The sequence below is a fragment of the Eurypyga helias genome, unplaced genomic scaffold (genome assembly GCF_000690775.1).
Source record: "Eurypyga helias isolate BGI_N326 unplaced genomic scaffold, ASM69077v1 scaffold364, whole genome shotgun sequence".
In the NCBI taxonomy this organism is placed as follows: Eukaryota; Metazoa; Chordata; class Aves; order Eurypygiformes; family Eurypygidae; genus Eurypyga; species Eurypyga helias.
The window spans coordinates 49,511-74,215 of NW_010245442.1; the positions used below are offsets into that span (position 1 = coordinate 49,511).

A 24,705-nucleotide genomic window follows, 5' to 3' on the forward strand; every position below is an offset into this window, starting at 1 on the left:
AGTAACTATCTTCCTTCTTCATGGAAGAACATACCAGCATTCAAGTATGTTTTTAAAGATGTTGCTTTGCCCACATCTCTTCCTTCACGCTCTTATCTGAATCTGTAGTCCCTGGTATCACATTCTTTTCACCTGTATTGTCAGTCATAACAACCAATGCCATAAATTGGATCAAAAGGCAATGCTTTTAAATGTCACTGATGTCAAATAATAAGCACTGATCTGACAGGTTTAAAAAGAAATATGAATGGATAAAAATGTAATGAAGCTTCAGAAATGAAACCAACTATCAGTAATATTAATCTTGTTTTCACAATGAACATTCTCTGAAATAGAAAGGAGGTTTATTTTCACTGGAGAGCCTTGATGAGAACCAGGATTATTGTTAATCAAATGCATTCTTTTTTTTTTTAATTAAAAGAGGAGAGAGAGTGCATGCTTGCCCTCATATTCCTTATTTGTCATCTCATTTCCCAATTCATCCTCAGGCAAGCACATTTGGTAGATTAGGCCTCCACTAGAAAAAAATCATGCTCATATTTTTTCTTTCTTTAGAAATCATCAAAACCAAAGCATAACCTGAAAAATTTTAAAATAAAACAGCCCCCCTTTCCTACACACAAAGGAACTCTTAGTTAAAATTTAATGAAGGACAGAAGAAAAAGCAATAACACAGTATCAAGGGACAGGTAGACAAGAAGGAAGCATTTTCCCTGAGATATTTAATATTTTAATTGGTTATCTGGAAGAAATAAGAAACTGGAGTGTTATGAGTCTGATTCTAGCCTTCTTAAAGTCAGTGGCAAGAAGCCCAGTGAGTTCAATGGGGCCAAGATGAATCTCTAATTGAATTAGAAACAGACTTCAGATAAATTATGTTACATTCTTCCCTTTATCTTCCCATTCTAGCAGAAAGAAATGAGAAAGGTTTATTGAAATATGTCACAGAGGCAGGTAATTTAGTTTGTTTTGACCTGGATCAAAAGAAATAAGTACTCATGAGGAAAGTAACTTTGACTATGAATTCATTGAAATAACAATGATGGACACTGAGGTTTCTGATAGAAACTGACTGCCCTACTGAAGTGTCTAAAGCCTGTTCTGCACTAAACCCGAATTGTCCAAACACCTTGCTGATAAGGCAGATCTTTTTAAACACAATAAATATTGAATCTTTCTCTCAAAAAAAACCCATGCAGAGTTGTTATTTCATTTCTGTTTAAAGACACCCATTACTAAATTCATTAGAACCAGAAGGAAAGTAAAGGGAGAGGAATGAGGAAGAATCCAACTCCTTGGCCCAGTGGGTAGAGGTAATTTTCTTTCATGTGGGAGACCAAGACTGGCACCTTCCAGATCAGTTTCAGAAAGAGAGAACAGTTCTATTTCATGAACACTAATGCAGATGAACAATCACTTAGTAATAAATTAGAAGAATGTCAGACAGCTTGAATCTGTGTCTCATATTCTTTTTGATGGCAGAAAAAGAAGTGCCTTTATAGAAGAGTAACTTCATTTACAGTGCTTTGGTTTTTCTGTGCATAGGGCTAAGGAGTCCAACAAACTTCTAGAAGTTTTTCAGACAAGGCTGTTTCCTTCCCAACTCTCCCTGCAGAGGCACAGGCTCGGGGAAATGCCAAGTACCTATTGTTCCCTTAGCTCCTGGTGTGTTTATCCATCCAAGATCTTGAAGCAAGATTTGATTTTGACACATTATGTACCTTTGACTAACAGCTTTTAACAGTCATTAAGAGTGATTGAAAGACATAAAACCCAATACCAAAACACAAATAAAGTGTGGAGTTTCTTTAGTTATGATCTGGTAGAACAGATGTTTTCTAAGTATCATGACATTTTATCTACACCTTTTTTTTCCCCCCAGAATAAAACACCACCAGCATCTTCAGAAAGCGAACTAACAGATCTTTTTAATTTATGTTCATCATCATAGCAATTGAAATACATTTTGTAATGCCAAGCATGAAATGTTCTGGAAATGGATGAAAGCTTTCCTTTGTATTTCTCTGTCCAACTTCTTTGTGCAATATTAGTCGGAATACTTGCAGCATTACCTTGGGCACATTTGCAGTTTTCAGCAATCTGATGACTGCTTATTGCTGTCTGGGGACATATAAGCTCTTGTGTTCGTAATGGAGTATCCACGTATCTGGGAGATATGCATACTAAGTGATAGGAAGCATACCCCATTAAAAAATTGATTGCATATGTCAGCACATGCACCACATATTATTCTGCATTAAAGTCCACTATATGCATGACTAGAGGAGGGATTCATGACTTTTGTTCAAACTTAAGCTTCCTAGAAATTTTTAATCTAGAATGTATTTCCTGTTGAAAACAGCAAAAGCAAAATGATGTGATAGTCTCATATCATGTTTATTGGATTTGTGAATTTTATGAAACTTCAATAACCAGCTTGGGGGATGCTTGCATAAGCATCAGCATTCCATGTTATGATTTAAAGCCTATATCAGCACAGAATTCTCCCCAAACAATACATCACTCAAGCAGTAGATGTAGAGATAAGCATTATTATTATCATGGAAAAAAAAAAATCTAGATTAAGCTTTTTTTCTCCCTTTCTCCTTCAAAATGCTTCTTATCTTTTTAGATATCAGCATATGAAAAAGTACAAATTCAAGCTCCTCAGAATTAACTCTGCACTGCCTTTTCACTAAAAAGACCTTTTCCAGGGTACTGTGGATTGGATCCTTAAATGTGACCTTATAATACATCACTGCATTTTTCCTCTTCAAACAATGAACTATGATTACAGTTCCGGCTAGATGCCATAGCTATGCAATGTTTTGCTAGGTTCAACAGGAGTTCCATAGCATAGTTCCTGTTTCTAAATAATCTATAGAATATGTAGAGCAGAGGAAGCTATTCAAACGATCTCACTAAGAACTTCCAAAAGTATTTAGGAATGTAGAGAGTTCACAATTCTTAGAACTAGATTAAGCAGACAGTGCCTGATCCATATCTACAAACAAACTTCATAAATTCATTAGAAGATTGGCAAATTATCCAAAAAGAAGAGAAGTGGCTCTACTCCATGGTATGCTGTACATTAATTTTATGTACACATGTACAATGACTTACATAGTAAGTACTGTTAGGGTTTTGGATGGGTTTTTTTCTCAGCAGCCTCCTTTGCTTTCCACTTTCTCTTGTATGCACTTTGAAACTTAGGATAATAAGGACTATTTTCACATGGTGAAAATACAACTGGCATAAACCTAGCTAGTTGGAACTTTAGGTTTTTTCTCCCCAAACAGTAGAAGGGCTATAGTGGCTATAGTATTCAGGTTATTCTTCACATTGATAAAATCTTCAGATTCAAAGATTTTCTTCTTTCTTCTGACCCAGCTGGTACTCATCACTGACAAAAGTCAGTTTCAGACTGGATAACAGTTTCTGAGAGGCTTGAAGAGGTTTAAAATGTTAATAGATGTTGGGGAGGGGGGGAGCTTCATGCTCAAGCTAAATGTCATTTGAGCCATGGCATTCAATGAGAAGTACTTCAGATAGGTATTTACCAATGAATATGTCTCAAGAATGTTAAAAGAAATCCTAACAGATTGATAGAGTGTATCTTAAAATAACTGCTCTGTTATTTCTACTCCAACTGCTAAATATAGAGACAGATACAGACAACATAGGTATGTAGTTAAGGCTTAGTTAGAGCAAGTTCTCCATCACCCACTAACACATGTTATTACCAACATACCTGGAGGTGGGATTTGCAGTTGTAACAAAAATGGTATCAGGTCAGCTACTAAGAGTATTGCCCCTGAATCATCTGTCCATTTAGTATCATCAGCAACAAAGGGTGGTGAGCCCAGCCTTACAAACTGATTGACAAAATCATGACTCAGGAACCAGACAAGAGCCTCAGTAAGAAAATAAGTTTCTGAGTAACTTCGTTGGATATTATCCCCTTGGTATGTAACAGTTTGAAAACATATGCCTTATAGTAAGGAAACCAAATGGAGAACTAAAGTTTTCCAGTGTCTCAGGGTAGTATTTACTAGGTTCAGAAGGGCACACCATACTTCTAAATACTTTCACTACCATGATCTACATCTGTTTGATTGTTAAAAATTGCATTTTATACCTCTTATTTAAATGCTTTGATCAGCATGATACACAGATTCTACAGAAAAGAGTCTGTGCAAAGTCAAAAATTCTGAGACAGAACCACTCATTTTCCCAAACCATTAAAGAAGTTCCCTAAATACTCCCTTTCTTTTCTCCATATACTCCAAACAGATGAGTGTTTAAAACTTCATGCTATATAAAGTTTATGTCCATGTTGAGATTGCTATAAAAGTTTATGCCTGTTGAGATTTCTGTCTTTTGTTCAAAGTCAGTCGAATAATAAAATCTTAGAGAACTAAAATCATGCAAAGCTTCCAGCATACTCTCTTATTTTTATGCATCTTGGATCTAATCATTTTCCAACAGCATGTTAAGTGATTCAGCTAAACTCTAAATTCTAAACCCTCTGATAGTCTTTATAGAAAAAGCTGTATATGTTATCACAGCAAATATTTTTTTCCCATTTCAGTCCCCACCAAGATAAGTTACTGAATTGCAAGACACGTTCATTCAATAAACATATGTAGAGTACAATGCTTGCATTAAAAGGAGGAAGAGGAGTAAAACTAAGAATTCTAGCTGAATCTAAGAAAAATCACAGGCCTGAAATACTTGCATATATGATAACAATGTCACTTTATCTGAGCTCCCTTCTGTTATGAACTGAAAGTTTTCCATGTTCATATCACTCTTCTTCAATCACCAATGTGATGGCAATATTAACAAATAGAGATGCCATACTCATATTATTTCAAACAATTTAAGATTTAAGTGATTACTGGCTAACTGATGTTCAATAATTTCCTAGATTGGTGTAGACTTTCCAACAACACACTAAATATAACGAGATCTTTTATGTCAGTAAAGTTACTCTCAAATGACAGCACAAGTCTATGGCCCTGGATTTTTGCCATGCAACTTAGATAACAGTTGAAGAAATTCCTCCTTCAGGCAAAGCTGTAATGTAGTTTCATTACTAAAGAGGTGCCAGCTATGCTCACAATATCAAACAAAACCACCCCAAGGGTGTTTTCTACACCAAAACAATCACGAGAATGTGGGAGTGAAAATGTTGGAAAGGAATTAAAAATTTCTTCCATTTGGCAAGGAAAACTCAAAATGCAGGGACTTGGCTCTGAAAAACAGAAGACACTAATTCTTTCTGGCCCACAAAATCAGTTGTTTAAAATGTCTCTCCCAAAATAAAAGATATCATCTCCTTGTTGCATATTTTTTTAATATGTTAGATTTATAATTTTAAACTGGTATACAAATACAAAATCATTCATATTCCTCCTGGAGCTGAACTCAATTTTATGATAATAATAAATTTATTACAAAAATAGGGTTTAGGATTGGGTTTGTAGAGTAATCGAATGTTCAGCTGTTAGTCTTGTAACTTAAAAATATTATTGCTGCATTGGCCATTGGGAAAATATTCTTACTTTAGATTTCTGACTCTATCTTTCATTGTTTTACTTCCTTTTCTAACTTACATGGATCAGTTAAGTGTAGAGCATTAAGTTTACTTTGATTTGTCAAACAATGGGAAGAGGCAACTCATCTATATTTTCACTGAGTCTGTAAACTCCTCTAGCACTAAGCAAGAAATGAGCATTTCCCCATACATTTCCCAAATTAAATTGTATTCCATGCTTCACTAAAGACAGTGAAAGCCATTTACTTTCAATAAACTGATTTTTCCTGAGTTTTCACTGAACTCAGAAAAAATCGAGGTCTATAGGGATGATATGAATAGATCATGAATCAGGCCCTGCAGTTCCATTAGCAAAACCTTAGATGGAAGGTGTTTTCATTTACTGATCCAGTTGATGCAGCTGAATGATTCATTTAACCAGATACATGCATCTAGTATCTGTGCAAAACATTCCAAGTTTGGTTTTTTTCTTACACAATACTTGCAGCAAGTGCCATGGGTGCCTTTCACATCCAACTAAATGCCGAGTAATCATTTTGCAATAAAGCCACCATTTTAGAAGTAGTTGCGTGCATTCACAGGTCTGAGGAACTAGATACTGCAGAGCTGTCCACTGGATGTGGCAGCAGAAGATTGCCCTTAGAGGCCCAGCAAGTCCTCCCAGAGTCCTGGACAAAATTGGTACTCACAGTTGTGGTATCCTGCTCTCTGGGATAAAGAAATATTGCACTTCAGTCTTCCCTTATCTGAGAATGAAGAGATACAATACTGCTGCATGGTGTTGGCTGTTACTTTGGTCATGAATTTTGAGCAATCTTGTTCCTTCCGTTTTTTATCATGTGCTGCTTAGATTGTCTCTCCTAGTTACGGTTTGTTGCTTGAAGAGGATGGCAGCTTCGCTTTTTTCTTGTGGTGACTTTGCTGGGAGATTGCAGATCAGCATGACTCCTTTTCCTGGGAAAGAAAATGGAGGGAAGCAGCAACTCCTGCTTCTCCTAGTAGGTGATGTTCTTACCTTGCTGATGGTAGCTCTGCCACACCACTATCAGGGGTTTGCCAGGCTATGCAGCTCAAATGTGTTTTAACAGGCATGTGAAGGAGGTTAGGACAGTGATCTATCTTGTGTAGAGGGACATACAGCATAGGAGGAAACATAGAAGTGCTTGAAACAAAACTTGGTTTGACAATGGTGCAAGTTTCACTGGGAGAAAAAAGGGGTGGAGGTGAGTTTGTGTTTGCGGCACAGAGGTATGACTATAGCAGGAGCAGGCATGACAACCCAGAAGCAGGCAGCCCAGACAGCACTGATGCACAGTCATTAAAATACAAACCCAGTATCCCTAATAAGCCCATACTCCGGTCCATTTCATTACATCTTCAGAGCTTTTGCTGTGTTGCACAAATTAAGGGAAATCAAGATATGCTGCGACCACATGTTTTCATTTTGTTGTTTATGTGCAAGGTAAGGATAAGATGGCTCTGAAGTGATAGGTGGTAAAGAGCCAGGTGGATGCAAGGGCAACACAAGGTCGGTGAACTGACAGGATTTCAGCATTTCCAATGAATTCAGAGGAGAGAAAGGAACAGAACTAAACTCACCATGGAGAGAAACGAAAGGCAGCAGTAATAAAGATGCAAAATGATCATCAGAGTAAAAAGAGATGATTTTAAGGTAATGATGAGGAAGAGCAGCAAAGCCATGAGCTGAGGACTTCATATCAAATGTTGAGTCTGGAGTGAGGAGATAGGAGGCTTCCAGATCAGATACAAAATTCTGTGTTAAAAAGAGTTTTGAATCGTGCAGTTTTCGTCCCTTGTATTGCTTAGCTCTTCAGCTGTGCTCCCCCAGACAGAGTATCTTTGAGGTAGCAAGGAGATTGCATGTAAAGTAGAAGACAAAAAAACCCACAAAAGGCCACCTTCTTGTTTGCAGGACAGTGTTGTATAAACCACAGGTATTACAAATATCTTTTAGAGTTGGACATGGACAATACATTTTTATCTGGTGGCTAAGGAATTTATCTGTCCTAAAAGTGTCTGAAAATTTGTGAATGGGTATAAGCAACAATTCTTCATAACCTTCTTCTAATTAGCATACCTTTATCTTTCTTTCCTTGTCTGATTTTTTTTTTTTTAATTTGGTGCTAGCAATTTCTTTTGAGCAGAAAACTTTTCTAATTTCTCTTATTACCTCCTGCTAGTTACGTCATTGCTAAGTGTAAGAGAATCTCCAGCATAAAAATGAGGAAAAATGGAAGGATAAGGCACTAACATTTCTCAGAGCCTTTTTTTTTTTTTCCTTCAAGCTGTTTTAAGAATTGGGAATAAAGCAAATATTTACTCTGTGATGGTTTAAAAAAGTCACTTCCTGAAATTTTTAAGTGATGCTGCAGAGAAGACTTCACAGACTGAAAACTCCATATTTCCTGGAGCAGAGAAAAATGGTTGGGAGTGGTTGTTCACACTATCATCTAAAAAGAAAAGTATATACACAACACTATATTTATGGGAAGAAAAATAAAGGAAGGAAAACTATGAATAATGCGGCAATGCACTGTGATAACAGAAAATCTTCTTTAAAAAAATATATAAGAAATAAGTGTACTGTCAACATGGCTATACATCACACACATTGCACCAGTCAAACCAAAATGATCTAGTAATTACCATTTATATCTTTAGCTTAAGGCAAACATATGGTGAAATACATGAAGCTAGCACTACCAACTCAGCTAACCCACAGTAATTTATTACGCTGTTATACAGAATACATGTAGCTGTGTTAATTTAACAAGCCAGACCTTCTTTCCATAAAGTGGAAAAGGTATTATAGAATAGGTTAAATTTAGCTTATAGTATGGGGTGAAACACCAGGTTTGAGTATTCTATTTATAGCTAATTGAACTTGTGTGAACTTAAAGTTGTTTGAACTAGCTTCTCTGTTTGAACTAGCTTGTTTGAGCTGCTTTCTGTTTTTAAAAAAGTGGCTTCATAATAATAGAAAATACTCATAAGAAAGGCAAAACCTTTCAGCAAAAATCCCTACTATTTTAATATTTTGAGTTTTATAGATCACATTACAATATCTCAGTATTGTGTGATACCACACAGAAGTTATCTTTAATGCTTACAGTATAGTGGACTAGTCTATTATTTACAGTGACTATGTACAGAATATAATTACTTAAAATTAAATATTTCGATTTTAGATCATTGTAGCTTATTTTTAATAGATAATTTTTTAATTTGACCCTGTTCCCTTGGTATGCACGTATTTTGTCACTTATAATGTGGTTTTTGTTTAAGAGTATACCTAGCTATTAGACAGCATGTTTCTAAAGGAGTTTCCAAGGTCAAGTAAGCATTGTCATTCTCACTTTTCTTGACCTTCTCCTTTTACACAGGTCTTTATGTTTCTCACTCATTGTGCTGATGCAATTATTTTTTCTTTTTAAACACAAGGGTGTGCATGCAACATAGTTATTAATACCCAAATCTTCTCTAACTACATTTTCTCAGTCAATTCTTTACTGAGAAAAATCATAAAATGGATTCCATTGTGTGCTTGTCTAGGAGGGACTACACCAACTCCATGTTTCTGTGGGAATTAGGCACTTAAATATATAATAACTTTGAAATCCAAGGATTCAGCATTTTTCTAGGTGACCATGATAATTAATTTTACATATTTATATTTCTCCTTATATATTTTAAACACTATCTCCATTAGCAAATATTTATAAATATTCATAAATGTGTGCGCATGTATATATCTTTCATTCTTCCTTCATTTTATAATGGATGCATCCACTTTAAGCATGGATGTGGCAAATAACATAATATACTTAAGAAAGGATGATGAAATAGGACTGGCAAATATTAAGACAAAAACAGTGATAAAGTATATGAGCTTGGAAAGAGATTCTGGTCTTGAAATGAACTAATAGTGAATGCTAAAAATCCATGTGATTGAGAGATGACTCAATGACTTTCAACGTCTGTGGAGGATGGAGGACTGCTTCTTCCAGCTAATATGTGATAGCAAATTAATTAATCAAGCTACAATTAAATAACATAAAATACGTTACAAATACAGAGGTGCATACCTGAAATTATGTTAAATCACATATGTAGAAATTGTTTTGTAGAAATCAGATCTCCTGTGTTCGTAAATAAGTGAATTATGTACTATGTATTTAAATAGGTGATATAGACCATCTTATTTTTAATATCAGTCTTTCACGTTTTCTCTTTGTTCATCTGTTTATACTTTGGGAAGATCCATGGAATTCTTCCCTCTTTTTCAATAAAACTATCAAAATTTTTAGGCAGGAAAACCTAACAACCATGAATGACAAAATATGTTTAAGAAGGAACTGGGATTTGTTGCGAAACAGAATTTGGAAGATAATACTTTAAATAGGTAATGAAACTATAATTTTATGCAGGGTTATTGAGTTCCTAAATGAGTGGCGTTTCAACTTTACATAATTGTGGCTTTTCAGCCTACAGTAATTGCTTAATAGCTTAACCTCTCAGGTGTTATTTTGGTGTTGGTTACTATTGTTTATAGCTTGAATTATGAATATCATTTTATATTGCACAAGGAAGTGGTTTATATCTGAATCTCTAAAACTAGAGCCCAGCCATAACATCTGTATACTGATAAAAATCTGCTACTCTAGTGCACTGAAGCAAACTTCTTAATAATTTCCATGGAAATAAAATTAATTAAGAGTACAGAATTGAACACAAAGGTTATCACAAACCTTTGAACTGAAATTAGGTGATCAACTTTTGTATTATAAATTAAATCTTAAGAAATTAATGTGCTTTGCTTTTCAATAAGTGAGGGATGAGAGACAGCTAACTCTTGGATGTATCTGGGTTTCAAGTTCCTAGAAGCTACATTTTGACCTTAATCTCCCAAATTACACAAGATTTGTAAATTTGGTAAAAGAAAACATTGCCATTAAACTCAAGGTAAGAAATTATTATACATTGTTTTATGTATCTTTATATAAAAAGTTACAAGTAGCAAGCATATGACACAGAAATGGAACAGTAACAGCAATAATCGTGAATGCATGCTTTTTTACAATGTATCTAATAAAGGGATATTTGCCAACTCAAATATTCAGTAACATACATGCAGATTATTTTCCCAATGTCAAATTCAGTCATATTGCTAGATGCTTATCCAATGAACATTTCTACTGAAGTGATTATGAATGGCTACCTGATTTCAAAAAATTGTTCCTGAAATTGGGAATTTAACTTGCAAAGAAAAGAAGAGACAAAAAGAAAAAGAGAAATGACCAATAAGCATAATAACCAAAGTCTTATTGCCTTCTAGTTATTTTACTTAACACTGCTGAATTTTGTCATGATATGAGAATAGCTGGTCAGAGAGTCCATAAAACCTCTAGCTGGTGTTTCCAAGGACGATATTTTCACATTTCATTGTAGCATGTTCAAAATCACCCAGGAGCGCACTATTCTCAAGCAGTCTATATAATGAAAACAATGTACATATAACAAAAGTTCAATGCAAATCTTCTTCCACATATACACACATACAAGTAAATAACAGACATAAAACATATCAACTGAAATTAAAAGGAAAAGACAACAAAACAAAACAGGGACAGTGTCAGTTACGAGATTTCTCCTTCAAGTTTGCAGCAAAGCTCCAAACATATTTAAAAACTAAGGAACACTTGTTGTCCAGCAACCAAATTATAAAAGAAACATATTATTCTGCAATGGGAATACCTTGCTAAGGAAGTAAGATATGTCTGTACTCCTTAGGTTTGGATAAAGGCAATTAAATGAAATTAGAAATATGTCCACTCTCTTTCAGACAGCTGAAATAATTCACTATAGATTTTTCTATTCAGAGATAGCATGACTGCATAAACAGTTGTCTGAAAGGAAAAGAAAGTTAAAATATGCTCTCTCTATGAGGAAAAGTACAGAAAAATATTTACCTAAACTATCTAGAAGCAATAAAAGCATTAATGGATTCTTTCCCAGGAAATGCTCCATACATATATACACATATAAACATGTATATAGACATATCCATGTTTATATATATATATATACATACAAGCATATGTAAATTGACAGACTAGTAGCTATTTATGACTTAATTATAAATATCTGAGATTATGTTTATTCAGATTAAGGATTGATAACAAATTATACAAAATTAAAAGCCTAGGAAAAGAGAATTGGAAGTTTAATTTGGAAAAATTAACATCAGTGTTACATAAACTCTAAATTTATCAGTACAACCACATAGCTTTCCCCCAACACTTCACAAGGTTGAATGAATAAAGTTAACTGAAAACAGGTAGTTCCACATCTTCCTGGCTTGGGTTAGATGTTTCCAAGTTTTACATACTGTTTCATATCCTGGGACTCTAAATTTAATTTTACTAAATAAATAACTAAAACATAGAGCCATGCAAAGCATCTGTCTTTATAATGTGTTTGGAATGAGGATTATATTTACCTAGGGAATGGTTTTAGTGCTGTCAAGAATAAGAAATTAATAGATTTTTCTTAGTTTACAATGCTGAAGTGGTCATCTATCTTTCATTTTTCTCAGTAATCAAACCTGGCTCTCTCCATAGAAGGTGACAAAACTTGAGTATTAACATGCATCTTAGCAATATAACAAATAACATAGAAAGCAACAGATGGTTCAATTGTTGTATGGATATGTCTACTTACCTCAAGTTTGTCTCTTAGACCCTAGTTGTGTTGTACTCAGACTCATGTTTGCTTAGAGACCCAATGAGGCAGAACCTGGAATGTTATGGCTATTTCATTCAAAATAATAATGTTTGCATAGAAAAAAAGAAATATATGCATATAGACACATAATAAACAGTACACCTTGATAATCTGGTCAATATTCATTAAATAATTTACCTTGGCATGCAATTAGAATAAAAGAATCAAATAACCTTTTTTTTTCTAAGAGACAGAAATGCCGTAATGTGCAAAGAAAATATGGAGGGCATGTAAACAGTCACAAGTGCATAAATAATTTATGCAAGAGAAAACAAAAATATATATAAAAAGTGTCTGTGTTCTTTCTCAAATAAATGGTTCATAAATGTTTCTGCTTTTCTTTTTCTTTTACTTGTAAACTTTTAATCATTCTTATTTACAGTCATTCAAAGTGCAATATACAGTAGAAATAGCTTTTATTAAAAATATCATGCTTGACTATTTTTTATTGATTAGAAAGATTCTTTTTAATGACATTCTTATATGTAAATATATGAGTTTTCTATATTCACTATGCTGTCTCATGTTCTAATCAGTATATATATATAATATGAGAAGCCAAGATACCATGATTAATAATGGAACAGATACAGTAAAGTTTTGCAAATATTGTCATTCATTACATAAAAGAAAAGGGGTTTCCTTACCCCAGGGCTGTGTTTCTCATTACTGTGCCATGCATCAAAATGGATACATGTATTTTTTTGTTTACTGATGTATTGATTTAGATATGTTAGGCCAACAGCGGATGATACTCAAGGCCACCTCAGTTGCAAGGAAACCACATGTATGTGGCTCTTTCAAAAACTAGATTCACACAAAATCTTCTTTGGTTTTTAAAAATTATACCTGTTCTCTGTTGACCTGTGTATGTATGCGGGTACGTGTAAAATAGTAAAAGAAAAAGAAAGATGTAAAGTAGGAAGGTAAAACTGAGATGCAGGCTCCTTCGGTAAACAGGAGCGGAGATGAGAGAGAGAGAGACAGGGAGAGATAATACAATGGTATGTGCTATCAAGAAACATAAATTTAAACAATAAATAAGGAAAAAAGAAAATATGTCTTTACTGAATAAAGAGTGAATATGTTTGGGCAATCAAGTCCTTACACAATAGTCTTCATCAAAAATCTATTGATACTGACCGCTGAACAGCTTTATCATGTCTGGACAGCCTGTGACTTGTGGTTGGTACTTCTTCAATTTCATCTATGTCACACGCATCTGCAGCATCTTGTGAGTAGCTATGCTTCATGACAAGGATATTTCTCCTGTTCATGGGCTGAATGAGTGGTTTTACAGGCTGGGGTTGTATTTCTGTCAAGACAGAAGCATCTCTTGTGCTGAGGTTACTACGGCTGCCCTTAATGCTAGACACTTGTGATCCACAGTGATGGTCATGAATGCATTTTGAAGATGATCTACGCAGTTTATGATAATTTTCAAAGTCATCTGCAACATCAGCAAGGTCAGCTGTAGGCCCTGTCCCTCTGAGAGTGCATAACTCATAATGAGGAGGCTCAAAGACCTCCTGGAACACTGTTTGATCAAAGTCTGTTTTCCTTTGGACAAATTTTTTACGAGGCTGCTTGATCTGTACTATAACAGAGATAACAATGAGGATGATCACAATGCAAGAAGTCACCCCAATTATAGTCCCACTGGTATTGGTAAGTTGATCCAATAGGTTAGCTTTCCTTTTTTCTGTGTGATAGGAGAAAAAAAAAAGGGGAGAAAAAAATAAAAAGCAGAGCATTAATTACAGTTCAAGAATAAAAACAAGCATGATCAGTTCATAGGTTACTGCAAAGCTGAGACTAGTTTATGTCTGAGTTCACTTAATCAATTTTACTGACAAAAAGGAAAAAGGAAGAAATCAGGTATTAATGAAAGCCAGATAACACACAGGTTCTCTGTGTGCCTATTCACTTGGAAAGTGATTTATTTAGGGTATATTACAAGCTTAATCAGGTGAAAGAGTTATTTACATCTTTTATAAAAAATAACCACCATAACAAAAAGATGGTTTTAGTGTCACGTCTGAACTCCATTTGCCTGCTCAAGCCCCCAAGACTGTTACAGATGTTCTCTTCATTATTTACTGTCTCTTCCAGTAAATATATGCAACCCAGACATTAGGACCCATAAAAGAGCAAGACTTTACAGGATTTAAAATATTCTTCTTTGCATTGGGAACTTGGGGGAAGTCCTAATATTTATGAGCTAACTGGGACTGTTGATGGTTTTCAATGGAAAAGCTAAACCAGGAAAAAATAGAAAAGTTATTCAAACTGAGTTTTCAAAAAGGAAAAAAAAAGGTGTGCAAGCTATTTCTTTTGTTACTGACCTATTAATTACCACAACTTTTCTAAACACCCGTAACAAGACAAAAGCTGATCCTACCTACTATTCTTTACACAGGGGCCTGTAGGAATTCAGCCAGCAAATACAGTGTTATGAATTAAGAAAAAAAGAAAATAAGCAGTAAAATAATCAAAACAGTTTCACCCTTCTCTTGTGTGTATTTCTCTGGGATTTGCTTTCAAATGGCTGCAGACACATGAGACAGGGACTGAGCCTTGTAGAAATCCAAGCTGAAAGCATTCACATCAGTCTCTTACAGGCATAGCAAGACTTGACAACTGTGATTAAGTTTCAACACCCAGTTTAGTGTAATTTTTCCTGGCAACATAAAGCATATCAAAGGACTTAATAAAAAGCCTTTGAAATGAAAGTTATTGGCAGCAAAACAATAACATCCATCTCTTCATAATCTCCTAGATACCAAAAATTAACTTTTCAGTACTCCCCATTGCCTACTCTTGTAGATTCACCTGGGGTTTCTCTCGATGACTGATACACACTCTGGGAAAGTAGTACAGTTAGAAAAAGCAACACAGCAGCAAACAAGGTTTTTGCTGGAATCAGCAGACCTCCTTTTTTTGAAAACAAGAAAAACAGAAAAACAAGAGAAGCTAAATGCACAAAAAACAGTAGAAATATACTTGGCAAATGAAAGATAAAAACCAATCTGGAAATTAAATAGTGGGGAAGGTTTTCTGTTTTCCTTTGTGCAGAAAAATTAGAGAACAGATAATTATTGCCCAATTGTATGTTTAGTTTCTTTGAAGAATGTTATTTCATTCCACAGTTTTGCTGTGTTCTTTTTGAAGTGTGTTTTCATTTGTGTTTTACCCGATTGCACTGCTTGTCAGGATTTTACAGGCTTCAGCAGACTTATGGCATGACTCTTAATCCACCTCATTCTGAAATTTTTCTTGATTGGTTCCTAAATTTGGCATATCCCATGTTTCCAGGAATGAATCTGCAGCAGTGGGGGTGGGGGGCGGGTGGGGCAAATTCTATCCCCAGCCTGCAATATAAGTTAGTTACGCTCTTTTCCCTGAAGACATCACAGATGCTGTTAGTTTTCAGAAACACAGAGCAATGTTTAGAAACTATTCTCAGCACCTGGTTAAGAACATCAGTCCCTGCCTATGAAATAGACATTATGCCTGGTTTCCGATGCTTGTTAATTCCACTTCACCTTGGCTTTTCAGCCAACCTGGGCTATTATGAACATGGTATGCAGCTAAGACACCTGCTACCCATATATTATTCCAATACAAAGGTAACTATGACAAAGGATCCAAAATATGACTTTTAATTACATTTTAGATTGTATGGTCAACAGAGACCAAGTGATCAGAAAGCCAGACAGAAGGACACAACTAACACAAAATCAACACCAAGCAAAACAAATGCAAACACCGAAAGTAAAATCCATCAGTATTTCTACGTCTCTTCATTTTCTATATTGCTTGACGTATGCTGTCCCTGAATTACTCTTGCTGAGCTTTGACCCATCTGGCACATATTTAACAAGAAACTAAGGATAATATGCTGTACGCCGCGTGGTCAGAATGATGACATTTCGAATTCTACACATTACCTTTACAGTGGTTTTCATCCCAAGGATACACACAATTCTGGAGTCCATTGCAGACCAATGTATTATTAATACACATATTACTGTGGCAAAAGAATGTGTTGGCTTCACAAGGGGCTAAAAACAAAAGAGAAAAAGCTGGTATCAAGTAGTAAAATATTTAGCTCTTCACAGCAAACACATGTAGGAGTGATCATATAATCTGTAACAGGAGAAAGCTATGCAACAAAGGTTCCTAGATAATATTTAATATTTGGCATGCAGCATTGACAGCACTCAAGTCACACAGTGTTTATTATTCTGTGGTAAGAGATTCTCAGTTCTGTTGAAGAAGGATGGACTTTCTCTCATGGCTGTAGGGGGTTGCTCCCTCCCCGCCACTGTTGGGGGGGTTATTGATGTTTTATGAACAGGTTAAGCCACAGACCCCAAGATGTGGGCTGCTATGTAAAGTTAACTGTATCCCAGGTAGATCCGGCATGTGAGAAATCAGTGTTAAATCAGTAAAAGGGAACAGTTTATGGGTTTTTTTTAGCACAAACAATTAAAAAACACTATTATAATTATTTTTTAGGGAAAGTTAAAAAGTAACCTAAGAACCTTAACTAAGCAGAAAGGACTTACAATGTTCATATGATTGATAATTAGAATTTGATGTTTCGTGGCAATTTTTCTCCTCTGCAATTTTAAAAGCAGTTCCTATGACAACATATATGCATAGCAGAGACTGTCTCAGATCAGACAACTGCCTCAGTGGTTCGCTAACTAAGGACAATACAGAGGATTTATATTGTAGAACTTAATGACTCCATATATCATGTAAGAAATCCACTTTTCAATGAGTGCTTAAGTTCAGATATCCATAACTGACTATAAAGGCTTCTTCACAGAAGTTATGGTCTGTTAAACAGTAAATTGTACACACTCCCAAATACACAACCATCCTATCAGATATAATGGTAGACATATAGTGCATCTCTTAGCCAGTGCCGAAGATGGATCAGCCACCCTGGTTCTGCCCACTGTTCAATTGTTGGAAAAATCTTTTATACCATCTCCTAAGATGAAGTGACCCTGGACAGGTGTTAAGTTTGATGCAGGAAGGATTTCATTTTAAACTGGACAGAGAGAGTAGAACAGTACACATGCATATCAGCAAGTGAGGGTGTTTTGGGACAGTCATCTCTCTCTTGCTGTAATTTGGAGAAAGTGAGGGTTGAGCCTGAAGGATACAGTGTCACATCATCACATGTCTCATCATGCAGGGAACCCACCAGAGGCACTATTATCCTTTTACACTCTACCTGCAATCCCTGTTTCTGGGCAAAGCAAGAACTTTTGGGACTGGTTCTTTCTAACACACAGGAAGTCTCACTGACTTTTTAGACAAAAAATTGAAACAGAGAGCAAGAATATTTATGAAAGGGAAACCTAAGAAGCAGTAAGTAGTTTCCCATTCAAAATACATGGTAGTAAGCAGGAAGTACACAAGAAAACAAGACCCAAATGACAAATTGAGAATGCAGGAGACAGGGGAACAAGAAGAAAATTGAAAGAAATGGTGGAATAGGAATGTTTTATGGTAATAAAGCCATAAAGAAGAAAAAAACCCCAAATTGCACCGAAACACCACAAGACACGCAGAGTGGCATGAAAGGCCTCAGAAGTGGTGAGGACAGAGTACTGTGTTTGAGCAGGCAGAACCTCTTAGTTGTTTATGACTTGCTCTTGCCACTTTAAAATCAGCTTGACTTAATCCTGAATGCCACAGCAAAGAAAGGATTAATAGTGGAAAAACAACCCCAAGAAGAATTAAATTAGACAACAATTAAATGGGAGGAAAGACAGTTTTGCAAAGCAGAAATAAAGGAATTTACATGTACAGTGGTAGTAAGTAGAAAAGGAGGGACTAGAGGAAGGTAGTAAAGGTAGTGAAAGGAAGAGGAAGAAAGAGAGAACTGCATACCAGAAATAGATGACACTTAAAGTATTCATCTCTGAAAGGAATAACAATAGATTTTATATAAAATGAAAAATACTAGGAAACGTTTCAGAAATAAGAGAGAGAAAACAAAAGCAGTAAAAAAACCATTTTTTTTCAGATTCAAGAAGAAGGAATAATTACACAAAGTGATGGCAGAGAGATATGGAAATGACAGGCAAGAGAAATGCAGAAAAAAGAAAATTTCAGTTTCTCAAAATTGTGTTGTTAAACTACAGAAGAAAGAGATGGTATGTGAATAAATGTCAAAACTAGATGAATAGTTAGGCAGAGCAATTTCAGACTAAGTACAGCAAACTTAGCATGAGAGAACCCCAAATGTAAGATTCCTGAACCTGATGACAAACACCCCCCTCTGGTTCGTGTATATAAAATGAGTATAGTCAAGTCCTTTCTGTGGTCCCTTGAACCTGGATAGATTAAGGTTGACAAGAAATCAATATTTTTTCCCCACTCAAATGAAGGCTTTTTGTTGGAATGAATGAAAGCATCAAGGGAAGCTGAAAACTTGTCAGTACCATTGTACATTGGAGGTATTAGGTTTTCTGCCCTTGAAGGATAACAGCAAAGGGGTCTTGGGATGCTGCATGAAGGGTATTCTAGTAATAGCAAAAAGGGACATGAACTAGTAGCTAACAGAATTCTTTTACAGCAGATGAACCTGGTCCTGATGCTTTCCTGAAGCTGTTACAGAACCCAGGATGGGAATGGAATCAAGCGGACAAGGTATGTCACAGCAATATTTGATAGCTTAACCTAAGTCTTGAACATCATCTATGACAATGTCTCAATAGGTAAACATTTAAACTTAAGGAAATGTGGATATTTTCACAAAAGGAAGCTACCGCTATCATTAGCCTCAACTAGATAAAGCAGCAAATACCGCTTCACCCAACAGAAGCCCTACTCTATCAATCTACAATCTTTCCCATGACTGCCACAGAAAAATCAGGGAAAATCTGGGTACAATTCTTAATGGGGACTTGGTGGCAAAGGACACGGAAGACACTGAGGCACTGAATGCTGCCTCCTGTCAAATCCATGTCTCTCCAATTTAGAGACAAGGATGTCACTTGCTAGAGGATGTCACTTGCTCATCCCTTATCTGACAATGCTGTAACCCTGTCGTAGAAGGCCATCAAATTTTTCAGGCACGATTTGCACTTAGTGAAGCCATGTTGCCTAATGTCATTGCGAGACCACCCTTGATTATCTCTGAAATGTCATGGTGATCAGGACAGGTTTCTGAGGACTAGAAGAAAGAAAACATATCCCTGTATTTGAGAAAGGTGAGGAGGATGCTAAGAGCTACAGGTCAGTCAGCATCATCTCAATCCCTGAGAAAGTGACAGAGCAAATAATACTAAAAGCCATTTCCAAACACATGAAGTAAAAGAAGACTGCAGTCTTCATGGACTTATGGAAGGGAAACCATGCTTGGCCAACACAATTGACTTCTACAATTGGCTGACTGGCTTGGTGAATGAGGGGAGAACAATGGATAAATGGATTGAAAATGGCTGAACTGCCAAGCTCAAAAAGTTGTGATCGGTAGCATTAAGTTCAGGTGGAAGCCAGTCACTAGTGATGTACCACAGGGGTCATTACTGAGGCCAATACTCTTTAAGCTCTTCTTTAATATCCTGGGTGGTGGGACAGAGTGTATCCTCAGCAAGTTCGCAGGCAATGCAAAACTGGGAGGACTGTGCCCTTTTGTCAAAGAAGGCCAACAGTATCCTGTTCTGCGCTAGAAAGAGCATTGTCAGCAGACTGAGATGTGATCCTTCCCATCTAGTCAGCACAGGTGAGGGCACATCTACAGTCTTGTGTCCAATTCTGGGCTCCGCAGCATAAAAAAGACATGGACATACAGGAGTGAGTCCAGCAAAGCATCGCAAAGGCCAGTAAAGGCTTGGAACATCTGACACATGAAGAGAGTCTGAGAGAGCTAGGACTTTTCAACCTGGAGAAGAGAAGGGTAGGGGGGGGTTCTCATTAGTGTGCACAAATACCTGATGGGAGGGAGTAAAGAAGCCAGACCCAGACTCTTCTCACCAGTGCCCAATCACAGGACAAGAAGCAATGAGAACTAAATGAAATACACAAAATTCCCCTTGAATCCAAGAACAAACTTTTACTTTGAGGCTCGTAACACACTGTGCAGGAGCTAGTTTCCCAGACAGGTTGTGGAGTCTCCATCACCGAATATTCTCAACCCCAACTGGACACAACTCTGCTTTGGCTGACCCTACTTTTAGCAGAAGGGTTGGACTAGACCATATCCTGGAGTCCCTTCCAACCTCAAGCCTTCTGTGACTCTCCGAAAAGAAGGCTTGGTAATTAGATTAAAAGTAGCAGCTGGGAACGCAGAGTTATGTTATTTCTCCTGTGTCCCAAAGCTGCCTTGAGTCAAACTCTGCCAAGGTACTGGCCTAGAAATAAGTGAAGTGGCATATTCAGCACAATGTATGATTATAACAAAAATGAGCAAATTAGAAATATACATATAACTCAACATGATGTATTTTAATAACTTTAAGACTTAGATAAATTGTTGGATTTTTACATCATGGAAAGTCTATAATTTAAATTAAAAACCAAAATTAATATTAAAGAGTTTTTTTTCAGTTTGGATTTGAACAAATAATTATTTTTATGAAAAACTATATTTTATACAAAATTATATATGCAAATAGAAAAACATCAAACATCTTCATTCTACATTGTTTTTAATTATAATTTTATTGTTTTAAAGATTTGCGTGGTATGTGTAGGAGGGATACCTTCTATCTTAATGTACAAACAGAATTAATGGTTATTGAAATAATTATAATTTAACATCTTTTGCTTTACAACAAATATTTATACTGAACACAAGATGGTGCACTTATCCTGGAAAATATATAAGCAAGTGAATTAACAGGAACAGACATGATATCCCAGAGGTTTTTTATGTTTTAGGAGACCTATACTTTAAACATCCTATAATACTAACCTTACTTCTGTTATCTGGCATGTAAATATATTTTGTTTCTAGTAGAAGTTCGGAGATAGCGATAAGGATCCTACTTCCAGAGCATTACCATCACAGTATTCAAAAAAGCCTGAGTTTAGTATTTGAATGTTACTGCTTTCAAAATTTATAGAAATTGAGCCAAAGGAGTTGTCTGTTACTTCTTACTATTCAAAAGTTTTGAGAATGCACGTGGAGCCAATAATCTATACTTTTTCATTTATTAATGTGAAATGATCACAAATTCTTTTAATCCTGAATAGCCCTAAGGCAGAGAAACATAAAGAGCATTTATAGTTCTTCCATACGCCATATTTACAAAGTAACACACAATAAAAGCAGTCTTTTTTTAATTTAAATACTGCTTTCACTGAGACAATAAAAGAAATAATCACAAGTAATAAATGCAAATTTATACTATAAAATAATATTTATAAAGCACTATAGCGATTAAATAGTCTGTGTGTTATTAATAATTCTTATATTATTAGGATGTTATAACATTAATAATAAAGTATATTATCTCTGTGTGTTGAGTATAATTTTGTTTGGCATTACAGGATACTTTAGCTATAAAATGCAGACACTGCCAGGTCAAAATATGTGTACAAGCGGAAGCCAAAAGTTGACTTGTACAGGCCTGGTGTGAAGCCTGGCTGTTCCACTTCAGTGCAGTGCTGTCCCTGGTGAATTTACACTGTTTCTCAGCACCATGCAGTCAGTATAACTCCTTTGCTTCTAGGGTGTAAACTAGCTCTGAGCAAGCTGGCTAGGGTGTTTAAGTGTCACTTCATTGAACCATGTGTATTTGCCCTTTGAGACTGTTTCAATACAGGGATTTCAGTCTGGCACTCCCTCATCTTAGACGAAGGCCCTACCCTACTTGCTATTTTTAGGTTTCTCGCTCTTCCCCCTTCCTGTCATAAAATTTTTGAGAGGTCTTGTTTTCTCCTGAGGGTGAATGGAAAAATTCTGAAATCTTAATAATGGTTAGATGTGAGAAATATTTTACACTGAACTCATTAGACATTTCATACCTACTCCTCACGTCCTCAAGACAGCTCATTGCATGATGGTCTGCAAATGAATTCTTTAAGTATAAATCATTTGGATTTTTCCCACTTACTGAAAAATGGAGCTTGCTTTCCTTCAGAAGAAAAAGAAAAATTAAATTCTTCTTGATTCATCCTTGAAAGAGAGGAAGAAACTTTCGGCCTCTCCAAGGAACAGTTCATCAGTCATGCTGAGAGACTGTTTCACCTACTCTGTTAATATTAAAAAATTATTAAGGTGGATTTAGAACTGTACACTACAAGTATATTACCTAAAGTAAAATTGCTTATTTTTTGATTTGCCACTAATGAAAAGAATAACTTGTTAATATACAGCTATTAGAAACTTGAAAATGAAGCGTGCTTAATATTGAATTTTCTTTCTCAGCCACCTGCACACAGATTTGTTTCAGATAAAGTCAGCTTTTATGTATAGTTAATACCAGATACATATTGGTAATCTAGTCTAAAAACACTTGTATGTGGTTTCATAGGGTTTTTTTTTGAATATGAACTCACCAGAAAATGGCAGTTCAGGAGCATGTGCTCAGAGCTCCAGCCTGTGCTTACTTTATACACTCTAGGCACTGCAAACAGTTATTTTGTTAAGCGGCAGAGGCATTGGGATACTTAGCCAGTGAGGGTTTTTCACTAGAGAGAGCTGCAAGTATCACAGTGGGGCAGAAAATCATAAATGAGTTCTCAACAGAAAGTAATCCCAATGTTCTCTTTTTTATGTGTTAGTGTGGAAGCAGGGAGCAAAACCAGCAAAACTGAAATCTATTTACACTCCTAAGTCCTTGTAAAGGGAAACCATCTCTTCACATGTGTTGCTCTTACCACTTTGCTGTTCCCTTTCTCGGTGGTTCCCCTTGCATTACCACAACAGAGTCATTAATACTGCATACCAACAGTGACTCTTCCCCATTAAAGAATTGTGGATGCTGGGGTGATCATCTTCAGGGATTCTGGATGTCAACAAGGACTGGAGTGCTGTTACTTGATAAAGCTGTGCACTACTCTTTCAAACATGGCCCTAGATTTTTATCCAAATACAGGTTTTGTTAATAGAAAGAAAATTAAAATGGTAGAACTCGACCTTCTTTAAGAAAGGCACATGTGACAGGGCTTTAAAGACAGGCTTAGAGCTCAAAGGGGCAACAAAAGAAAAGAAGAAATGATATTTTGTGGTCCGGGGTTTTTGATGAAAGGTTATAGATGGAGAAGGAAGCAGTGCTACCAAATAGCAGTCAGAGGTGAGAGAACAAACATCTTGCCTGTTGTGCATACAGTGGGATTTTGTTTTATACCGTATGCCCTGGTTCTACAAATCTGCTTTTAGGTTAAAGCGTAGGTGTGTCTGCTTAGGAGCAGCTCTTTGAAGAAGCTGTAGTTGTAGCATGTCTGTCATTAATCAGTCTGGAGATCACTCTCTCATTCAGGGAAAATTAAACTAACACTTAGCCAGGGGGTGAAAAAACAAGGACTCATTTTTCAAGTCTTCTTACTGATGAACAGATATCTTTCAGTCACACCAGCTTCCTTGTTTTCCTTTTTCTGATTCTTAATTTACTGTATATTTGAAATCTATTGGTAGACAGTGACTACCATACAAAAAATATGATTAGATATATATGCTTAGAAGATATATTAAAGATTACAAAGGTAAAGACATAAGCAAACAAACCCATAATGGTAGTTGGAATAGCTAATAACGCTGACCACAAAATATCAGATCATCATTCTAAATTATCAGCTATTAAAGATTAATTTGTTATTAAGTGTTACTTACAGCTTTACTACTATTTTTATAATGTGAGAATTATTACTGATTTTCTGGAGTAAAAAATTTAACAGCTTCTTGCATTGCATGCCTTTCCTTCAGACATATTTATAGCACTGCTGGTCTGCAGAGCATCACTGCTAGAAGTTTGGAAACTTGTAAGACTACATCTCAGATGACAACAAAAAAGATATATATATTTCAAATGTAATTGGAGCACACTGATCAAAACATACGAAGATAATCATATATAAAAAAAAACCTCTTTAAGATTTCTCTGTTCTACAAAAATGTCAAGTCCCCAGGAAATGGCTCTATAATAAGAATTAACACTGAGCAGTCTTAGAAAGAAAACATTCCTCAGGCTATGTAGCCTCTTCCCACAAAAAAAAATCCACTTCCAGTTCACAGAGCCTTCTGTAACGGAAGACTCATAATCTCAACAACTTAACTCCACACTAAGGAGAGGAACTTGGGAGCTACAGATGACACCCCCTGGCCATTCCCACAGCAACACTAAATACAGGAATTTTACTTTGTCACT

At 35.8% G+C, this 24,705-nt stretch overlaps 1 protein-coding gene across 1 annotated transcript in view; it reads right to left on the minus strand.

Moving 5' to 3' along the window:
• Positions 1 to 10,551: 10,551 nt before the first annotated feature.
• Positions 10,552 to 24,705, minus strand: part of NETO1 (neuropilin (NRP) and tolloid (TLL)-like 1) — a 60,209-nt gene continuing 46,055 nt past the window's right edge. Inside the window, exons 7-10 of the mRNA XM_010150051.1 lie at positions 16,315 to 16,428; positions 13,508 to 14,066; positions 12,302 to 12,376; positions 10,552 to 11,070 (exon numbers count right to left, since the gene is read on the minus strand). Coding sequence (XP_010148353.1) covers positions 12,316 to 12,376; positions 13,508 to 14,066; positions 16,315 to 16,428 — 734 coding nt within the window. The 3' untranslated portion in view covers positions 10,552 to 11,070; positions 12,302 to 12,315. The remainder of the gene's footprint in view (positions 11,071 to 12,301; positions 12,377 to 13,507; positions 14,067 to 16,314; positions 16,429 to 24,705) is intronic.